Genomic DNA, 14,672 nt, shown 5'->3' with positions numbered 1-14,672 from the left:
ATATTTTTTTGCTTAAAGATTATTTATGAATCGTCTAATTTTAATGCTTTGCTGTTTCTTGTAAAAAATTAAGCTTTTCTTTAGACTTATTTTATAAATTAATACTACGATTCATTTTAATTTATTTTTTTATTCTTTTTCTTATTTTTGTAATAATTTATAATTTGAATAAATAAAAAAATAATTGTATATATTTATATATAAATAAATTTTTCTTATAACTATAAATTTTATAATTTTATTGAAAAATTGAAATTATATAAATATTTAGTTATAGCAGATATGATAGTTAATTTTTTTATGTTTTTTGACTAGTTTAAATTTTTTACAATATTTTAATTTAAATATATGCATATATATATATATATATTTATTTATATATATATTTATTTATTATAATACTTTATTACTATTGTATAAAGTTTGAAATTTTTATTTTTACTTTAAATTTTTTTAAGATAATTAATATTTTTTGTTTTAAATAAAATTATATCTAATTTTTTTTTTATTTTAAATAAAAAAAAATATTATTTTCAAATTAAATTTTATATTAAAAAAATTGTGTTTAATATATAATTTTTTTATTTAAATATCTAAAATAATCAAAAGTTTGTAAATTTTTTTATTTAATTACAAAAATAAATTTAAACTAAGAAAATATATTTTTAAAAAATATTATTTTTTATTTATTTTCAAAAAAGTTTTTTTTAAAATAAGTTTAATATTAAAAACTATTTTTTTAAAATATTACCAATAAAAATAAATCTCAAAATTATATTTAAAATAATATACATATGATTATATCATTTCTCATTTAACAAAATATAATCAAAAAATTTACTTAATCTATTTTACTGCATCAAATTTTTTTATTATTTTTTTAATTAATTATAGATTTAAAATTTTTATAAGAAATTAATATTATTTCTTTAAAGACTATTTTGTATAGGTATTACTAATAAAGCGACTTATTTCGATGTTTTTTTTATTATTTAGATTCTTCAGTAATAACTAATTATTTTTAACTAAAGCTTTATTTATTTTTCTAATTTTTCAACTTTTGAAGTTATTTGATTTAATAACTCTTAAGTAAGTATTTTTATATCTGATGTTAACCTTTTTAATTTAGTTATAAAAAAGAGTCATTATAAAAATATTTACATTTTAATATTTTTTCACAAATAAAATATCTTTATTTAATGTTTTGTTTTAAAATAATAGATTATATTGTCAAAAAATTTATTATATTTCAAAATCTTCTTTGTTATATTAATTTTACAATATATAATTTTAATGTTCTTTCTGCTTTTTTTGTATTTTAAAGTAATTTAGGTTTTAAATTTAATATTTCTATAAACATTTTTATTCTATATAAAATATAGCTATTCATAATTATTTTAGTTTGGAGTATTTTTTTTTAATAAAAATTATTTTTATATAAATATAAATATATTTAATTTACATAGTATATATAATATATTACTTAATATTATATGACATAATTAAATAATATATATATATATGATTACATTTAAATTTATAAAAATTTATTAAATTATTAATAAATTTTATTTAATAAAATAAAGTAAATTATTTATATAATTTTATTTTAAGAGTTATTTTTTCCTAATTTAAATATATATTTTATTACTCATTTTTATTTTTTAAAATATTTTTTTTATATAAAAATAAGAGAATGAATACATTTTTAATAATAATATAACTTTAATATTGTTCAAAAATAATAATAAAATAAAATATAATATTAATAATAAAAAATAAAAAATAAACAATATAATTATTATTTATAAAAGTAAAATATAAAAATGAATGAAATAAAAAAATCAAAAACTTTTAATCAATGAATAATTGTGTTTTATTTACTTCTTATTGAGCAAAATTAGAATATACTTTGTCCATTATTATTTAATTCTGTATTTGCTCTAATCCTATTATATTCAATAAGATTATTAATAACATTATACTCTTTAGGAAGTTAGTCAATTGGAAAAATAGGCAAATTGCTATTATCTTCTCTATCAACGTCATTATCATCATAATCTTCTTCCTAATCTTCATTAATAACTTTTTATTCATAATTAGATTTTAAGCTACTTTTTCCACTCAAAAAAAAAGGTTTCATAGGCATACTCTAAGAATAACAACGACTTTTTAAAATTTTAAAAAAATAAAAAAAACATTTAAATTAAATTTACATATTATAATCATCATCTAATTATTATTATGGTTCTTCTAAGAAAAAATTATTATCTTATCCTGATAAAACTTTTTATGGTCTATTTTTATAATAATTTTTAATTTTTTTAATTATTTTACAGAAGTTTAGGGCAAGCAGGAGGTTTATCAAATTAATAAACATATTCTTAATAATTCATTGAAGAAAAATATCTTGAACGGTTTGGTGTATTTTAATCATGTTCATTTAGACTTTTACGCTAATTATTTTATAAATCTAACAGATTTTAATCATGAAGTTAAAATTGGTTTGTATTTTAATTATCCATTTTACTTTTTTATTTTATTTTTGTTTGTTTATATTTATTTATTTAATTATAATTTTTAATATTAATATAAAATATATATAAACATATAAACATATAAATATATAAATATATAAATATACATTTATTTATTTTTCATATGATTTTTTTATAATTTAATACTACTATTTTTTCTTTTTAAAGTTTGACATAACAAGTTTTAATATGAATTATTATATTATATTATTTTTATTATATTAAAATTATTTTTTTCATTTACCCATTAAATTTTTTTTATTATAAAAATTATAAATATATATATGTAAATGTAACATTTATTTTAATTTGTTAAAATAAATATAAGAAATTTAATTAGAAAAAAAGAATTAAAATTAAATTTTAATTTGTATTTCTATATTTTTTTTTTTTTAATATTTATAAATTTAATTTTTAATTTTATATTTTTATATTTTAATATTCCTTCTTTTATTTGGTTTATATCTTTAATTTTATATGTATTATTTTTTCAGCTTATAACTTAATTCTCTTTTTATATTTAATTTTTTTTTAAAAAAATCAATATATAGTAATTTAAATAAATAAATTAAAAAACAAGAATTTATAATTTATGAATAATATCGTATTATCATTTTTTATTAAAAAATTTTCAATAGAAAAATTTAAAAAATTATTTTATAAAAAATATATTTGAAAATTTTTAATTTATTAAAAATCAAAATTATAATATATAATAAATTTACATTCTTCCATTAATTATAAAATAAAATATTTTGATATGTATGTTTATATATATTTAATTAAAATATTATAATAATTAATAACTATTATTAATTTCTAAATAAATTTATTATGATTTATTTTAAAATAAAATATTTTTTTAAAAGTTAATTTTTATTTATTAAAAATTTTAAATTATAAAATAATTATAAAGTTTTTTAATAATTTATATATATTTTTATAGTTTTTATTTTTATATAGAGAATAATTTTTTTAAATTTTTAAATAAATATTTTAGTTTAATTTTATATAAAAATTTAATTAATTATTTAAATTAAATAATTATATATATATAATATAAATATAAATAAATTTTAAAATAAAAAGAAATAATATATTTCTAAATCAATAAATCTATGTTATTATTTTAGAATATATTTTATTTAGATTGGTAAATACATATCTGCCTTTAATAAAATATTTAAAAAAATAATTTTTAGTAAAGTTAAAAAAATAAATAAATATAAAATATTTTCTCATAATTTTAAAAATGGTAAAAAATAATTAAAAATCAATTAAATATAATATAAATATATAAAGGACATTCCAGAATAAATTATAATTAAGAATTTAAAAAATCTATAAAAATAAATAAATGAAGAAGAATAAGATGATTAAATTTTTATATAAAATTTAAATGAGGAGGAATTGATTTTGTAAAACATATAATTATGGAAGGAATATATTAAAGAAAATAATACAAAAACAAATAAAAATTAATTAAATTAAAAATAATTGAATAAATAAATTAGAAATTAAAAGCGATATGAAGAGTTTTTAGAAAAAATAATTAATTTTTAATGCAAAAGAGTATTAAAATAGAACAATAGAAAATTATTCAAGAAAAAAATTTTGGAAAGCATATATTCTAAACCATAAATAAATAATGTTTCGAAATTAATTTGTTAATAGAATTAATATTAAAAGAATAATTTGTATGATAGAAATATAGAATACAAAAAAAAATAGAAAAGTAAAATAATTATTTTAATTATTTAAAATATTTAAATGAACTTGAATAATGTACTTATATGCCTAACTTAAATATATAATCACAAGAATATAGAAGTGCAGATGATTTTTTTAATTAATAAATATAATGGAAATAAAAAGTATAATCTAAAATATAAATATAAGCTGAAGAAAAAAAGATAGAAAATAATCAAGTTCTTTCAATTAATAAAAAAACTAAATCAAAAATACATTCTTAATAAAATTTTGTGGATAGATTTTCGGATGATATGAAATCTAGAGTAATTAAACTCAAGAAAATTTAAGAAGAAAATACCCCTTCTTTTAAACCTTTTTGTTATGAAAGTGTAAGATATAAAGGATAGACTAAATGAAACAAAAAAAAATATAATGCTTTTATTTATTATATAAAATAATTTTAATTAAAAATATATTTAACTGTTTTAAATAATTATATTTATATATTAAATTTAATATTTTTAAATAATTTTATCAATAATTTATTAATAAAATAATTAATTTAAATAATTTAATTATTTTAATTTTAAATATTTAATTTTTTTTTTTTTTAACAAAAAAACAAAAACAAAAACCAAAACATCATACAAATTTGTATTTTTAAAAATAATAATAATATTTAAAATAGACTATTTTATATAAAATAACATTTGATTTTTAAAAATTATATAACTATTGTATTATTTACATAATAAATTTAATAAAAAAATCAAATATAGATGTATGTTTATAAAAAGCATTTGTAATATAAAATATAATATAAATAAAATAAATAAAAAGAAATCAAAGCAACATATAGTAATTTATTTAATTATATATATTTATATCTATATCTATTTCTATGTAACATTTATGCACAATCAATTTCCTTCATTAGCATAACCAGAACATAATAATTAATAAAACTCTGAATACTCAATTTCGCCTGATCCATCTTCATCAACTTCTTTAATAAGTCCTTCAATGTCAATAGTCATCTAAAATTTTTAAAGTTATTTTTTAAATTTTTTAAATTTTTTTTTTTTTTTTTTTTTTACTAACTTAAAATTCTTCTTTAACGATTCTTATTAGTTCAACTGCATCTACTTTTCCGGATTTATCTGCGTTTCCTCCCATAGCTACAAATGCATCTAATGTATCTTAGTCGTCTTAACTTAAATTTTTATATTTTAATTTATAATATATAGCTAGAAAATCTGAAAATTTTATTTAACCAGTATTTTATTCATCAACTTCACTTATCATTTTAAATAATTCTTCTTCCTTTAATTAGCATCCTATATTATCCAAAGCTAATTTTAAGTCGGAAACATTTATAGATCCTAAACCATCTTCATCATAATCAGAAAATGCTTTTTGACAAAATTAAATGTCATCTTCGGATAAATTCATTGTTTATATTTTTTGTTTATGCTTTTGGTTTTTTTTTTTTTTTTTTTTTTTTATTGAATTTTATTGAATGAATTATGTTTTTTGTTAAACAATGAAAATTAATTAATTTATATATAACAATAATTTTTTTATTATAGAATAAATATAGAAATTTAATTTAAAGCTTACTCTAATTAGATATACAATATAACATAACTTTTAAATAAATATACGCATATATTATATATTTAATATAGATATTAATATCTAATATATTGAATTTAATTCTTAGTATTATAAAATTATTTATATTTAAAGTAGATAATATCAGGTAATTTTATAATTTAAAAAAATATAAAATATTATAAATTAAATCTATAATAAAAATATATTTATAATTATATACTCTATTATTTTATTATAAATTTTTTAAAATATATAACTAAAATAAATCAAAAAATAATTTTATATATAATCATTTTTCTATGATAAATCATTTTTCTTTATATGATGAATAAATATTTAAGCCAACAAAAAACATGGCGAAATCCTTAAAAAATAATTAGAGAAAATGACCTAAATAAGTAAAGAAATTATTTTTAAAAATCTAGAATTCTGTAAAAGCATAAAATATCGTTATTATTATATAATATAAAAGAAAAATAAATTTGAAATTCTTAATAAGCATAAAAAGCATAATTTTATAAGTTTTTAGAATAAAATAATATTGAAAAATACTCGATATATATATATAGTATATCTAAAAAACATCTAAAGTTTGGAAAATATATATTGATATAATATGGAATACAAAGGGCATTCCATGAATATTTTATTGCCTAAAAAATGATATTAAGAGGTCTTTTTGCAAAAATATATATAGGAATAAATTATACACATATTTTTTAATAACAATTTCATAAAATTTATAAGAAGTTAGTATAAAAGAAAAAAAATGTTAAACAAAATTTCTATAATAAGAAATATTTAAAATGAACATTTAGTAAATCAATATGAAATTTATGAAACTTGAGATTCTATTTATTTAAAATATATATATTGTCAATGGGCTAGTGTGCTAATAAATTATTATTGTTCCTGAGATTTTATTTTATTAAGCCTTAAACAGTTATGAGAAAATTATTTTCTTAAAAAACTAATAATTTATATGATTTTAGTGAATGAGGGGAGGGGATATTAATTGAATTCCGATAAAAAAATTGGAAAATTTTATAAAATTTAGAAAGGGTTTAAAAATCCAGAAATAAAAATATAGATAAAATAAATTACGAGAAAATTGGTTTAAGCAAAAAATATTAAATAAAAAATTAAAAAAATAATTTTTCTTTGGAGAAAATTTTTTTTATTAAGATTTTTCTTTTTTATTAATAAATATTGCTAATTTTTTTTTTTTTTTTTTTTTAAAAAAAAAAATCAATAATATATATTTTCCGGATGAGCAGGAAGTATTTTTCCACTACATTCACCAAATCCAATTCTTACACTTTTTATTTAAAATAAAATATAAATAAAAATTAAATTAATTAAAAACCCGTTTTTTTCAGCCCAACCTTTCATAGTAATAGTATCTCCATCTTAAATAAAAGTTCTTTCTTATCCATTAGAAAGTTATATTTTTTCTTAACCTGACCAAGATAATTCAATCATTGAACCAAATTCATGCTTTTCAGTTCCTGAAATAGTTCCTGAACCTAAAAGATCTCCAGGATTCATAATACATCCAGTAACACTATGATGTGCCAATTATTAAGTAATACTCCAATAAAGGTATCTTTTTTTAATTGATAAAAAAATGAAAATATATATATATTTAAACTTAAAATTGCTTCTAGTAATTCTATCTTAATTTTAAGCATTTTCAGGTTATAAATAAACATCTAAGAAAATATCATAAGAGCAATGTTTTTTTTCATTCAAATAAGGAAAGGTTCGGGATCTTATTTAGGCAAATCAATTTTGAAAGATTCTAAAGCATCCAAAGTAACTACCCAAGGGGAAATTGTAGTTCCGAAGTTTTCAGCTAAAAATGGACCTAAAGGTACATATTCCCAATTTTAAATATCCCTTGCACTCCAATCATTCATAAGGACAATACCGAAAATGCGATTTTCAGCTTCATTAACATTAATAGGTTCCCCCAGCTATTTTATTTTTATTTTATGATTTTTTAAAACTAAAAATTATTTTATTTTATATTTTTTACTTTATTAGGTTTTCCTCCAATAAAAGCTCCTATTTCAAGTTCAAAATCTAGTCTTTTGCATTCTGTAAAAGAAGGCTTTTCTGCTGTTGGAGCTTTAGTTTGACCTCTAGGACGATGAATTGAAGTTCCTGAAACTACAACAGTGGATGCTCTTCCATGATATCCAACCTAATTTTAATATTTATATCTTTTAAAAATAAAAATATATATAAAGTAACAGGTAAATGGGTCCAATTAGGTTACAAAGCATTATCTTTTCCTCTAAACATAACTCCGATATTATATGCATGATTTTTAGATGAATAAAAATCTGTATAATCTTAAATGTGTGCTGGTAAATGCATAATAATATCATTTATGTGGAAAAAAAGCTTTTTTCTTAATTCGAGATTCTTATCTAATTCTGAACCTAAATGTAATAATTATTAGATTGTTTTACGAACTTCTCTCCAATCAGATCTTGTCAATGACATGAAGTCGTTTAGAGTTCTTGATTAAAATATTTTTCGGTTTAAAGATTTATATTGTTCGCCAATTAATAAATTGTTTATTTCCAATTCCCTTAAGTCTATTAAATAATCACCTTTTTTTTTTATGTTTTTTTTTTTATTTTTTGTGGTGGTTTCTTTTTTTTTACCTACTCGGGTTGCAGGACGGGCATCTTCAGGGTCTTTTTTAGTTGAAAATACTCCAAAAGGTATATTATGATATGTAAAATCAGTATCTGAAGGAAATTAGAACCAGGTTTAGTTTATATTTTCCATTTTCTTATTTATTTGATTTTTATTTTATTTTTTTTTGGTTTAATAAAGAAAAAAATTATGTAATTTTTTTTTTTTTATAATTTTTTTTTTTACTTCTTAACAAGTTTTTATATTATTATTTTTACATTAATTTGCTTTTATTTTTAATAAAAGATGACAAACTATAATTATTTGGACATATATATATAGCATTTTTTTTATTTATATTTTTTGGTTAATTAAATATATTATCTTTCCTTTTATATATAATTAAAATAAAATATCTAAATTAATATATTTAATAAAAATATATATTCAAAAAAAAAAAATGGAATCAAGAATTTTTTAAGAGAAAATTCATTTTTTTGAACATTTTGCAATTTAATAATTTCAAGAGTAAAAAATTAAACCAAAAAAAACAAAAGTAATATATTTATTTATTTTTTTAAAAAAAAGATATTTAAAAGGCGCTTATTATTATTTAGTAAACATAATATTTGATAAATTTTTAAGTCTAGTAAATTTTCGTTACTTCAAAGATGAAATTTTATTAATATTTGAAAATATTATATAAATATATTACCTTAAGAAACATAATGCGACATATGCAGAGTTCTTTTATAATTACAAACGTGAAGATATAAAAAATAATTTAACATTTAAAAACAAAAAAGCTTTAGTTTTATTTTTTACAACAATATTTCCATATATAATCAATAAACTAGAAAAAAAATACCTATAATTGAAAACTTTATTATAAAATTAGGAATAAATATCATTTTCATAATAAATATATTTAAAAATGTATCCACTTTTCCATTTATTTTTAAATTTAGTGAATTTCATTTACAATACAAAATACTTGCTTGATCCAAATTTTAATTATTATACATTTGATTTTCATGTTTTAAATTAAAAATTAGTGCGTTTACAAGAATAAAAATAAAATAATTAAAATATAATTTATTTTAATGAATTTTTAAAAAAATATTTCATTTTTGGTTTATTTTTATCCACAAAAGCCCTTGAATGGTATTATAGGGGAAATAATAATTAAAATAATTAAAATTTTAATAATAATGTTTTGGTAAAACCACCTTTTTTGAATAATACAAATTCTATTGCAAGTTAATATTGTCCTATTTGTAAATCTTTGATTAAAAATCCTGCTGTTTTAGCTTCTAGTGGATTTGTTTTTTGTTATACTTGTGTATTTGAACATGTTAAAGATAATAATTGTTGTCCAGTTACATAAGTTAATTCAAATATTAAATAAATTCATAAAATATTCATATAATAATGATTATTATAATATAATAAAATGAAATTAATTTATTTTATATTTTTTTTGTAAATAATATTAATTTTTTATTTTAATATAAATATTTATGATTTGATTTTTTTTTTGATTAAAAAATATATATATATTCTTTATTTTATAAAACTTTTTTTTTTTTTTTTTTCAATTAAATTTTTTATCAATTTTAATATAAATTAAATTAAATTAAATATGAAATATATTATATTTAAATTAGCAAAAAAATCGTATTTTCATTTCTAATATAATTAAAATTAATTTTTTTAGTAAATTAAACAAAATAAAAATCAAATATAAATTATTTTTTAATATAATTTAGTAAAATTTATCATTTTTATTAATATTTATTTTTATATATATATATTTTTTTTAAAAAATTTAAAAAGAAATAATATTAATTAATCATTCAAGAGATATGAAAAAACAATCATTAAATTCATTTGTTATATCTTTTACGATTCTGATAATATTCCTTATTATTTAATCATCACTCTAGTTAGCCATTTATATTAGTTTAGGCAAGAAATCTTGTTTTATTTATTTCTATATATAAAAATTTAATCTTTTAATTAAAAAATAAGTTTTGCCCTTAAAAATAGTTTAAAAGGGATGGTCATATATAGTATAATTTATATATTATAGTTTAAGATCATCTTTTAAAATATTATCATAAAATAATATTTTTTGGTTATAATTTTCTTTAAAATAATTTAAATTGCTCTATTATATTTTATAATAACTTAAATTATCTCTTTTTACTAAAAATAATATTTAATTATTAGTAATACAAAATCCATGCTTTTTTTATCCAAAAAAATTACTATTTTTTTAATAATATATATGATGTCCTGGTTTTATACCTTTTAAATTTTATTTTTTTAATATATAAAGATTTATATTATATATACATTCCAGCTTATCTTCTAAAGGCCAAAAAAGATTTATCTAACTTTTAAATTCTATATTATTATCCCAAAAGTTATGTATTTAAATTTTATAATTTTATTTAATCGATTATATAATAGAGCTATTGTATAAAAATAAATAGAATTAATTTTTATTTTTTTTACTATAAAGTTTAATAGCAATCTAAATTCTAAAAATCCTGCCATAAATGCTATATTTTATAAATGAACTTCTAGAACTTAATATTAAAAAGAATTTCGTTATTAATTAGAATAATAAATTTCAATCTATTTATTATTATTAAGGCTTTCCTAAACTATCTTTATCCTTTTAGTTCTACTTCTGTTATTAATGTAACTTCTAGTAATTCTAATAATATTATTTTTTATTTGTCTTGTAATATTAGTTTATTTTAATTTTTTTCTTCAATTTGCAATTCTTCATCATTGTATTATTAATTTAGTTTTTGTAAATTTGTTAGAATTACTTTTGGTTCTTATATGTAATGTTAAAGTAAAGCATCGTATTAATCATATTCTATTTAGGTAAAAAAGAAGTAGTTTTCATCTATATTTTCTGTATTGATGTTTATAAAAAGAGTTTTTTATTAATAATCTTCATATTAAACTAAATGAGAAATGTCAAAACTAAATAAAACTTCGTTTTCTTTTTCAAAATTATTTACTGTAAATAAATATAGTTTTTCCATTATTATTTCTAAAAGTAATTATTTTTATTTATATATATCCATTTCTATTTTATTGGTTGTTTTTATATTTATTTATTTAATTATTTTTTTTTTTTTAAATTATATATTATATTATTATTAATTTTTGTTTATTTTGTGGATTATTAAGAGAATATTTTAAAATTATAAATTCATTAGTAAGAAAATATATTTAGTATTAAAACACATTATTATACAAAATAAATATGTATTATTTTAATTTATAAATATTACATTTTTCAATTTATAGTAACTATAACTTTTTTAACTATATAAAAAAAATATAATTCAATAATTTAAACGTTTTATAGTGAAAAACATTTATAATTTATAAATGCTTATTTTATAAATTTTTATATACAAATAATTTAAATAATATATTTAAAAAAAAAATTATTTATTTTGTTTATTTTTTATAGTAATACTTTATTTTAACAATAATAATAAATAAATGATATTATATCTATTTTTGCATTTTATTGTTGATTTATTTTTTAATATAAATTAAAAAGAAAATGACCAAATAATATTTTAAGTATATTTTTTTCTTATGATTAAAGTAATTATTTTTTTCATATGATTATATTAATTATAATTAATATTTTTAATATAATAAATCTTAATTTTTTTCTTCATTATCTTCAGAAATAATTTTGATTAAATATTATATTTACTGCAATTATTGATGTATTTAAAAATTTTTATAAAAAATTATTTTATGTCAATATTATATAATATACATTATAAAAGATTCATTTTTTTATTTTATATTATTTATTTTATTGATTTTTTAAATTATATTTATTTATCATTTTTTTATATATTTTTTCTTTTTTTTTAAATCTATTTTTTTTGTTGATATTATTGTTTTTAAAAATAAATTACAAAAAAATAGCACTTATCATATTTAAATTTAATATTTAATATATATTTATTTATAGGATTTTAATTTTATATTTTTCTATAAAATATATTTTTTAAATATAATCTTTTTTTCTAATATAAAGTTTAAAATTAACAAAGAATAAAATATAAAATTATTAATATTTTTTATACATAAAATTATATAACTTTATATTTATTATTTAATATTTTATATTATTAATAACATTTATTCTTTATTTTTATAAATTTAATTAATTAAATAATTTTATTATATTTAATTTTTGAAACAATTATATTATATTTAGTTTTGAAAACAATTATATTATATTATATATTATATTATAATTTATTTTACTATTAATTATTTATTATACTTATAAATAATATTTAGCTTTTTAATATTTTTATTTTATTATAACCTTTTGTAAACAAAATATAAATAGATTTAAAAATAATAATATTTTATTAATGGCTATAATAACTACATATAATTCTTAATATAATTTTTAAATAATTAAAAAAAGGATTCACCTTATAAATATTATTCAATTGTAAATACAAGAAAAAAGTTTTTTAAGTATAAAAAAAAATTTATATATAAAAAAGAGTTTATTTTGTATTTTTTTATATAAAAATATTATTATTTTTGATAAAAATTAATACATTTTTTTATTTATACTTAATAATTATATTAATCTATTATATTTTCTTATGTAAATTTTATTTCTATAAATTAAAAATATTGATTCTATGATTTTTCTACTTTTATGTATTAAAATATTAATTAACAAAATTATTATTATTTAAAAAAGTTAATAAATCATAAATATCAAGTTATAATAAAGAAAAAAATATTTTAACTTTTTTCGAATATAATTTAGGATTATATATTCCATTTAGTTATATTAGTGTTTGCTATAATAATAATCAATTTTATCTTTATAATTTACATCAATTTCTTTATATTTATATATTTATTATTACTTATAAAAAATACCTATTGTATAATAATTATAATTGGCTCTTTTTTTATTTCTAGATTATATATTTTACTATAATCTATATGGTTAATATATTAATGAGATATCTACTTAATTAATTTTGAATTAATTTTTATTATCAAAGATTTTTTTATTTATTATTAAAGCATAATATGCCATATTTTTTTATTATAATCAGGAGACTATAATTATAATAATTGTAATGAATTTTTGTTTGCTTATATTTAAATTTTATTTAATAATAATAAATTCAAAGAATTTGATTTGTACCAAAAACTATATTGGAATAATTAATTGATATTGTTTCTTAATATATTTATTAATTTAATAACAATTAAATTATTTACAATTATTTAATACGTTTTGATCTTATCTTTCCTTTATTAAGGCATTGTGAAGTTTTTTAACAATTTTTTAAAAATAATTAGGTTAATTATTAATTATTTTATCATATATAATATTATTTCACATTTTATTTTTAAATTTATTAAAATGATAAAATATAATAAATAAATCAAATATTAATTATTCTTTAATTTTAATAGATTTTTATAAAATATTAATAAATATTAAAATTAATATTTTATATATTTATTTTTATTAATAAAATAAAAAATAAATAAAATATAAAAAATGAATACATAAATAAATAAAAAATAGTATAAATCTAGTAAAGATAAATTATATTTCATATTAGGCACATTTTTAACTGATATTTAACATAACTAAATTTAAAAAAGAGATAATTTATCTAATACTGAAAGATCTTTTATTCCTTTTGTTAATGAAAGGGATAAATTGGGAAGATTAATATCTTAAAATGTAAATACTTCTCCAAAATAAGTAAGTTCTTTTTTATTAAAAAATAAAAATAAACTTAATAAAATAATTATCATTAAAAAAAATCCGGGTTAAATATTTTATTAGAAAATATAAATAATAATAATTTGAGAAAAAAAAATAAAGAAAATAAAGAATCTACAAAAAGCCTAGAATAAAATAAATATAGAGATACAATAAACTTTTAATCATAAAGATTTTTAGAATTTAAAAAAGTAAAATTTGATCATTTTAAATTGAAATCATTAAACAAAAATATTCATAATAATTCTAGCTTAAATTTTGAAAATAATCACATATAAAAAATGTTTTCAAAAAAAAAAAAACACTACATTTAAAGTAAAACAAAAATTGTTTTTTTTNTTTTT

At 14.4% G+C, this 14,672-nt stretch overlaps 4 protein-coding genes across 4 annotated transcripts, besides 26 other annotated features; all 4 read right to left on the bottom strand. All coding sequences in view use genetic code 6, as the record gives it.

The window, feature by feature from the left end:
- Positions 1 to 151: 151 nt before the first annotated feature.
- Positions 152 to 210: a microsatellite.
- A 142-nt stretch (positions 211 to 352) lies between these two features.
- Positions 353 to 386: a microsatellite.
- Positions 353 to 390: a microsatellite.
- Positions 356 to 395: a microsatellite.
- Positions 360 to 408: a microsatellite.
- Positions 409 to 1,542: 1,134 nt separating this feature from the next.
- Positions 1,543 to 1,610: a microsatellite.
- Positions 1,611 to 1,740: 130 nt separating this feature from the next.
- Positions 1,741 to 1,824: a microsatellite.
- Positions 1,825 to 2,583: 759 nt separating this feature from the next.
- Positions 2,584 to 2,643: a microsatellite.
- Positions 2,644 to 2,731: 88 nt separating this feature from the next.
- Positions 2,732 to 2,772: a microsatellite.
- Positions 2,773 to 2,908: 136 nt separating this feature from the next.
- Positions 2,909 to 2,980: a microsatellite.
- Positions 2,922 to 2,977: a microsatellite.
- Positions 2,981 to 3,157: 177 nt separating the features above from the next.
- Positions 3,158 to 3,205: a microsatellite.
- A 202-nt stretch (positions 3,206 to 3,407) lies between these two features.
- Positions 3,408 to 3,467: a microsatellite.
- Positions 3,468 to 4,786: 1,319 nt separating this feature from the next.
- Positions 4,787 to 4,834: a microsatellite.
- Positions 4,835 to 5,149: 315 nt separating this feature from the next.
- Positions 5,150 to 5,695, bottom strand: IMG5_186660 (hypothetical protein; the record flags this gene model as incomplete). Its single annotated transcript, XM_004027210.1, has 2 exons — positions 5,331 to 5,695; positions 5,150 to 5,266 (listed from the first exon to the last, which is right to left on the bottom strand). Exons 1-2 carry the CDS (start codon positions 5,679 to 5,681, stop codon positions 5,150 to 5,152), a joined length of 468 nt encoding a protein of 155 aa, XP_004027259.1. The 5' UTR covers positions 5,682 to 5,695.
- Positions 5,268 to 5,312: a microsatellite.
- Positions 5,284 to 5,308: a microsatellite.
- Positions 5,696 to 5,897: 202 nt separating the features above from the next.
- Positions 5,898 to 5,935: a microsatellite.
- Positions 5,936 to 7,094: 1,159 nt separating this feature from the next.
- Positions 7,095 to 7,394, bottom strand: IMG5_186650 (hypothetical protein; the record flags this gene model as incomplete). Its single annotated transcript, XM_004027209.1, has 2 exons — positions 7,095 to 7,164; positions 7,213 to 7,394. The coding sequence occupies 2 exons, from the start codon at positions 7,392 to 7,394 to the stop codon at positions 7,095 to 7,097; spliced, it is 252 nt and encodes an 83-aa protein (XP_004027258.1).
- Positions 7,395 to 7,594: 200 nt separating this feature from the next.
- Positions 7,595 to 8,672, bottom strand: IMG5_186640 (hypothetical protein; the record flags this gene model as incomplete). Its single annotated transcript, XM_004027208.1, has 4 exons — positions 8,522 to 8,672; positions 8,103 to 8,467; positions 7,885 to 8,052; positions 7,595 to 7,822 (listed from the first exon to the last, which is right to left on the bottom strand). Exons 1-4 carry the CDS (start codon positions 8,646 to 8,648, stop codon positions 7,595 to 7,597), a joined length of 888 nt encoding a protein of 295 aa, XP_004027257.1. The 5' UTR covers positions 8,649 to 8,672.
- Positions 8,469 to 8,499: a microsatellite.
- A 1,603-nt stretch (positions 8,673 to 10,275) lies between the features above and the next one.
- Positions 10,276 to 10,318: a microsatellite.
- Positions 10,319 to 11,133: 815 nt separating this feature from the next.
- IMG5_186630 (hypothetical protein) lies at positions 11,134 to 11,526 on the bottom strand (the record flags this gene model as incomplete). Its single annotated transcript, XM_004027207.1, has 1 exon — positions 11,134 to 11,526. The coding sequence occupies exon 1, from the start codon at positions 11,470 to 11,472 to the stop codon at positions 11,134 to 11,136; it is 339 nt and encodes a 112-aa protein (XP_004027256.1). The 5' UTR covers positions 11,473 to 11,526.
- Positions 11,527 to 12,116: 590 nt separating this feature from the next.
- Positions 12,117 to 12,171: a microsatellite.
- A 170-nt stretch (positions 12,172 to 12,341) lies between these two features.
- Positions 12,342 to 12,404: a microsatellite.
- Positions 12,405 to 12,724: 320 nt separating this feature from the next.
- Positions 12,725 to 12,792: a microsatellite.
- Positions 12,782 to 12,842: a microsatellite.
- A 238-nt stretch (positions 12,843 to 13,080) lies between these two features.
- Positions 13,081 to 13,120: a microsatellite.
- A 950-nt stretch (positions 13,121 to 14,070) lies between these two features.
- Positions 14,071 to 14,123: a microsatellite.
- Positions 14,079 to 14,122: a microsatellite.
- Positions 14,124 to 14,672: the final 549 nt, after the last annotated feature.

The sequence above is a fragment of the Ichthyophthirius multifiliis genome (assembly GCF_000220395.1).
Source record: "Ichthyophthirius multifiliis unplaced genomic scaffold scaff_1120509251349, whole genome shotgun sequence".
In the NCBI taxonomy this organism is placed as follows: Eukaryota; Ciliophora; class Oligohymenophorea; order Hymenostomatida; genus Ichthyophthirius; species Ichthyophthirius multifiliis.
Note: the sequence above shows the minus strand (reverse complement) of the source record. Positions and strands in the feature narration are given on the sequence as shown.